Raw genomic sequence first — 6,637 nt, forward strand, 5'->3', positions numbered from 1 at the left:
ACATTTATTATGGTCGTTTCACATTTATTATGGTGTACCATGTGAAAGTGGCCCTTGGGCTATTTGGAAGATTAGAAGGGGAACGTGGCAATAAATGTAATGTAAAGTAGTCATAGGTCTATGTTGGTCACTATTTTAGAATTTGTTGGGGGACCGTTGTCAGCTAGTCCTTTCAACATCTAGCCTTACACAAACAACTAGAAAAGCAATATAGCTATCACCAAACCACATTAATTTAATCCAAGGAGGATGCGAAGTCATAAGATCGTATCCAAGAAGAGGGAGATGGAATCAGTGTAACACCATGAATTGGTCCACCAACAATGCACAATGCAAAATTTGCTGCGTTAATTCCACAACGATTCAACTTTCCACATATATAGCCCCCCTACAAGCTCAGATGGACACCATTTAGTTTAGGAGAGTGCATCAATTTGGAAGGTGGCCATTGGGTTTCACTCTCTTCACAAATTGGAGAGAAGAGGGGAGGTTATAACGCCTACCATTGATCATGGCCCCTAGCTCTATTTCCAGGCCTTCCTTCATCATCACCACTTTCCTCTTCATATCATTCTTTTTTTGCCAATCAGCCCTTGCGAGGACTACATACTTCAACTTCACGGTGTGTTTTTTGCTCGCTCATCGCATAATTTGCCTTAATTACGCTATAAGCACTGCAAAAAACTGCCCCTAACGAGCCCTCTTATTTTGCCTTAATTGCGCCGCCCAAGCCTATTTTGATGGAGTAAATACATTAATTATGTTCAATGCCTCAAATTGCACCACTTAATGCCTATTTTGTTGAAGTAAATAAATATATTGTGTTTAGTGCCTTGCATTAACATGGATTGAATTTGGGGTAAACATTGAATGGATTAATTGTACACTTTTCATGCCTTGCATTAAGATTTGATTGCATGCATGCAGATACAATATGCGAGTGTTACACGCCTTTGCCACACCAAGTCTCTCGTCTCAGTAAACGGTGAGTTCCCAGGACCAACTAGCTATGTGAGAGAAGGTGACAAGGTGGTGGTTAACGTGACCAATTTGGTGTCCTACAATGCAACTCTCCATTGGTAAATATTAAATTGCATTAACCATTCAAAAGATTAAGGATTTGAAGTGGGCATTATGATCTTAATTGCACAATTTAAGCAGATCTAGGCTAATTAGCACTAATGTGCAGGCATGGAGTGCGGCAGCTGCTCTCTGCTTGGGCAGATGGACCTGCCTACATCACCCAGTGTCCCATTCAAACCGGCCAATCTTATGTTTACAGATTCCAAGTTATTGGCCAAAGAGGCACCCTCTTCTGGCACGCACATTACAGTTGGTTGAGAGCTACAGCCTATGGAGCCTTCATTATACTCCCCAAAAACAAAACACCTTACCCTTTCACAAAGCCTCACAAGGAGCTGCCACCCCTCCTCTTAGGTACTACAATGCTCAAGAGTCTTCTAGTCTTGATTAGGTTTAATTAGCCCTTAATTAGCCACCTCTAATAGCACGCATCAATATCTACCCTTCTCTAGCAATATAGGCATTAAGAGAGCATAAGCTCAGCCTATTCCTAACTTGCAACATTAAGCATAATTTTTATTAATAATCTGCTAATCACCTCTGAATTCTTTAGGTGAGTGGTGGAATGCAAATGTAGAAGACATCATCGCACAGGCATTAGCTACTGGAGGCACATACAATATCTCAGATGCAATTACAATTAATGGCCAACCGGGCGATTTGTACAATTGTTCGTCAGATGGTAGGCATGATAATTTGCTGCAGCTTATACCACAATTAATTTGCTAATTATACTACAAATAACTAATACTACTGTAAGTATTTAAGTTCATATGCTAAAGTAACGAGGCTCCTTACGTCCTATTGAGTGATTAATACTCGGGTTATCTTTTATTATGACTTAATTTGCTATTAATTATGCGTTGCAGGGACGGTTGTCTACAATGTGTCACAGGGGCAAACCTACATGTTGAGGATAATAAATGCTGCGATGAATTTCCAGATGTATTTTGCGGTGGCAAACCATAGTCTAACGGTGGTAGAGGCAGATGCAGAGTACACGGAGGAGTTAACAAGGGACATTATATTATTGGCTCCAGGGCAGACAACAAATGTGCTAATTACAACAAACAATTCAAAAGGAGAGTACTACACTGCAGCATCAGTGTATTCACCGCCCAACACAAGCAATGTGCCTTTCCCTGGGACACCCACAACAGCAATATTAAGATATAAGGGGGCTCATTCCTCTGCTTCAAGCAGCTTAGTTGTGCCCAGCTTCCCCCTTGCCAATGATACTGCCTTCCAAGTCAACTTCACTCAAAGCCTCCGAGGGAAGAACTTCTCTCAAGGCTATTACTACTATGATATCCCTCAATCTGTAGACTTGGATGTCCTCCACACTGTGGGTTATGCCTTGCAGCCTTGCCCCCCAGGTGCCACCTGCCTTGGCCCCAACAACACCATCTTCCGATCATCCATCAACAACATCACCTTTGTCACTCCCTCAGACTTCTCCATCATTCAGGTAAAACGTCATATATTTTATCAATAATTTAGGATAAAAATCTTTCTGTATTGCTAGATAGTTTGTTACTAAATTATGCCATCATAGAGGGGTTTTGTATGAATGTGCTACTGCATTATGGCATAGAGTTAGTTTTTGAATTATGCCATTTGGTAGATTTGAACCCACCCGGGAGGGGGCTTTTGTTTTACTTGGAGGACTAAAAATGTGTACTTGACACCCACAGCTCACCCCCACACATAGCTACACTAGCCACTCTTCCAATCACACTTCTATTGAAAAGCTTGTGTTTGTGTTGCATGGGGTCACCAAAAGTTCACTCTGTCGTGCCCTGACCTGCCCTAGGCGTATACTAAGTATTATCATATCAGCATACCCATTAAAACAACAAATAATTATGCCGACGGGCATGTAGTTCAACTGGTAGAACGGTCAAGTTCCATGATGGGACCCGTGTTCAATGCCTAGAGACTACACGACGATGGCACGCTTGTTGAGCCGATGGTACATATCCACCTTCCCAACAAGAAAACAAAAAATAATTATGGCTAGCTAGTTTAAGCAACACCAAAGAATGCAGACTCTCAAGGTGGGATTATCATGATTGGTAATAACATCTCAAAGAATGCAATCTCACAATGTCTAGAATTATCATGATTACCTTATTAACCTCTCTATCATGATTGAATTATTAACATTCAATGATATGTAAGCCTACCACATAGGTTTTAAAAGAGGGTTATGATTAATCAAAAAGTAGACATCATTACATCATGACATCATGAGGTGTATCTAAATCCAGCAATTTTCAATACGTGAATTTCTTTTATAAAAAATCAATCCTTAAAATAAGTACATGACAATCTTTACAATATATTACATTTTTTTCTAGCACTGGATAGGTTAATGCAAGCCTTAAAATCAACAATAGTGACAATGAGGTTTATAAATAACTTGGAGGAGTTGGCCTTGATTTTTGACATGTAGGGTAGTGCATCAAAACCAATCTAACCCAAGGGGAATTAGGAATAATAGTAGGAGCTAATGTATTTTATAAATTAAACCTCTAAAAGGAATCAACAATAGTGACAATGAGGTTTATAAATAACTTGGAGGAGTTGGCCTTGATTTTTGACATGTAGGGTAGTGCATCAAAACCAATCTAACCCAAGGGGAATTAGGAATAATAGTAGGAGCTAATGTATTTTATAAATTAAACCTCTAAAAGGAGTTTTCTAAATTTAACCTCTAAAAGCACTTGTTAAGTAAGGTTCAAGTCATTTGACCCGTAGAGAATGTCTTCACCTCACCTTTTGATTAACCCCATAAGAATGTCTTCTATCTCACCTTTTAAATTTACCTTTTGGGTATGACACTTGAAGTGTGTAGGTGTAACCCCATAAGAATGTCTTCTATCTTACCTTTTAAATTTACCTTTTGGGCATGACACTTGAAGTGTGCAGGTGTAACCCCATAAGAATGTCTTCTATCTCACCTTTTAAATTTACCTTTTGGGCATGACACTTGAAGTGTGCAGGTGAGATAGAAGACATTCTTATAGGATTAACCCCATAAGAATCTCTTCTATCTCACCTTTCAAATTTACCTTTTGGGCATGACACTTGAAGTGGGAGGGGTATCACTTTTAATTACCTCAACTTTTGATTAACCCTAGATTGAGATCTCACATTATTAAGCATTTTTTATCATCTTCAACAAAGCACAAAGGTAGCTTCTGTGTGTGTGTGTTCTGTACTATTATCATCCAAGTTTTGAAGTTTTGGTTGGCCTATGCAAGAGCTTGTACATGTAAGACTGACTGGCTAAACATATCACTCATGGGGGCCTCAGGCAACACATATTTATGTTATATATTACCCTTAATTCAAGTGAAGCCTTTGTAATATGACAATTTTGTTTGAAGTTATTTTTCTTTTCATGGGAGACTTGAGAATTTGTTGTGTGTGTGTGTGTGTGTGTGTGTGTGTGTGTGTGTGTGTGCAGGCATACTACAACCACATAAATGCAAATTACACAACGGATTTTCCTGATGTGCCTCTCTTTCAGTACAATTACACGGCGGTGAATCCAGTGAACAAGTCAGCTCTGCCTGGGACAAGGGTGAGGGTAATCCCCTTCAACACCACAGTGCAGGTGGTGTACCAGGACACCGCCACGCTATTTTTTGAGTCCCACCCTATTCATCTCCATGGCCAGAGCTTCTATGTTGTGGGCACCGGCAATGGCACCTACAACCCCTCCACCGACCCTGCCAACTTCAACCTCATCAACCCCCCTGCCAGAAACACCATTTCTGTTTTCCCTGGAGGTTGGGCTGCCGTTAGATTCCGAGCTATTAATCCAGGTATCATCAACCTATGTTGACTAATCATAGATTTTGATGCCATTGAAGGTTTTTAGATCTCCTTCAAATCTATTTTAATCAATTCAATTATCATTATCATCTAAGTGACCAATTAGTCTGAGCTTTCATAATGTCGCTGATGAGCAGGAGTGTGGTTCGTGCATTGCCACTTTGACATCCACCAAACATGGGGCATGAACATGGCTTTTATCACCCTCAATGGTGTGGGAACATCACAAACTCTCCCCCCACCACCAAGTGATCTACCGCGCTGTTGAACCATTCTAGCCTTCTCTCTCAATAAGAGATCTTTTCTACATCATTTCAGGACTTCATGTACATGTTCCTGTAACAAGTTGAGGATTTGCTGGACCATGCTTGTTAGAACTTTCAGAGCTTGATAAGAAGAATGGATTGTTTTGGGTGGATTTTACATCAGTTTTGAACAAATACCCTTTCGTTAATGAGCACTCATTTCACCTTGTGTTGAAACAAACTACATTATGTATACAATCAAGAAAACTTTTTCGAAATCATTTTTGCTATTCAATCATCAAATCTTTATGTTTACATGAGATACCTTTCCTTAGGATCTAATACATTTGACATGCAACATCGGGTGATTTTTTTGCTTTATTTTACACGAGATGCCTTACTTATTAGCATCCAATGTATTTTGCCCCATAGATGTAACATTTTTGTGTTAAAAATAGTGGGAATATATATCACAATGTATATGTATAAATACTACGATAACTTTACATGACACGTGAAAAAGTAATTTAGGACTTTGTTTCTACAGTAGATCATGTTAATTTCTGAATTTTGATTAAGCTTTATTACTTTAAGCTATGTGAAAGCTTTTCTAGTCAAAGCATCTAATCAAGAAACATATGAATGTGTATCTAAAAAAAGGAGTGTTATGTCTATCAAACAAGGTCATCAATGGGTACAACAGGTAAGGTCATTCCAACAAGGTGAGAATGAAATTACTGGACCATATAGACAAGAAACAAAACTTTTATCCAATTCCTAATACGAAAAAAAGCTATTTGCTATGTATAGGTAATTCCCTAGGTACAAATGAATGTATATCTAGTAAGTGTGCAAGCTAAAGAAAATGGAACATTCCCTAGATAGCTTTCCTAGGAAATCTTAAGTTCTATATAGGAAATTTTCCTATAGAGAAAAAAATTCTTATATGAAGAATTCAGATTACCTAGTTAGATAATTTTTCCTAGTTTGCCCAAATCCCTATATAGAGAGTGTGCAAACTCGAGAAAATGGATAGTTTCCTAGATTGCACATTTCCTACGTAGCTTATTGATACCTAGGATATTACCTGGTAAATAACTTTTATCATACATACAATTTTATCATACAATGTGAACATTGAAAAACAACAAGATCTTACATATCAAATTTCTTAAACTAGATTAAACATTTAGAAGCTCTCTAAATTAAAATAGATTACAAGTCCTCATAAAATGGAAGACAACAATAGAGTGTAGAGAATTCCATTCTCTAACCTCCAAAATAAAAGTAATGTGTCCGATCTCTTATGATACGACATCCACATCCTCAAATCATGTGAGTCTTTCCTCATCAAATTTACTCTCTAAAATCCAAGACAAGGACTTTTGCAAGCTTGTCAGCTCTGGGGCTTGCCAACTCACAAGCTTGCAGGCTTGCGGACTTGATGCCTTATCAGCTTATGGGTT

General features: G+C 38.6%; 1 protein-coding gene across 1 annotated transcript; it reads left to right on the forward strand.

Moving 5' to 3' along the window:
* The first annotated feature begins 263 nt into the window (after window positions 1-263).
* Window positions 264-5,489, forward strand: LOC147615311 (laccase-4-like). Its single transcript, XM_086779385.1, has 7 exons — window positions 264-622; window positions 928-1,079; window positions 1,190-1,437; window positions 1,637-1,765; window positions 1,953-2,551; window positions 4,556-4,916; window positions 5,064-5,489. Exons 1-7 carry the CDS (start codon window positions 512-514, stop codon window positions 5,192-5,194), a joined length of 1,731 nt encoding a protein of 576 aa, XP_086635511.1. The 5' UTR covers window positions 264-511; the 3' UTR covers window positions 5,195-5,489.
* Window positions 5,490-6,637: the final 1,148 nt, after the last annotated feature.

The sequence above is a fragment of the Cibotium barometz genome, chromosome 40 (assembly GCF_041138505.1).
Source record: "Cibotium barometz isolate CiBa-2024 chromosome 40, ASM4113850v1, whole genome shotgun sequence".
NCBI classification, from domain to species: Eukaryota; Viridiplantae; Streptophyta; class Polypodiopsida; order Cyatheales; family Cibotiaceae; genus Cibotium; species Cibotium barometz.

Excerpts from the sequence above, each read along its gene's own strand:
- LOC147615311 (XM_086779385.1), top strand. The coding sequence starts at position 512 with ATGGCCCCTAGCTCTATTTCCAGGCCTTCCTTCATCATCACCACTTTC. Across the intron at positions 623-927 it reads CTACATACTTCAACTTCACG|ATACAATATGCGAGTGTTAC; the intron begins GTGTGTTTTTTG and ends GCATGCATGCAG. Across the intron at positions 4,917-5,063 it reads ATTCCGAGCTATTAATCCAG|GAGTGTGGTTCGTGCATTGC; the intron begins GTATCATCAACC and ends GCTGATGAGCAG.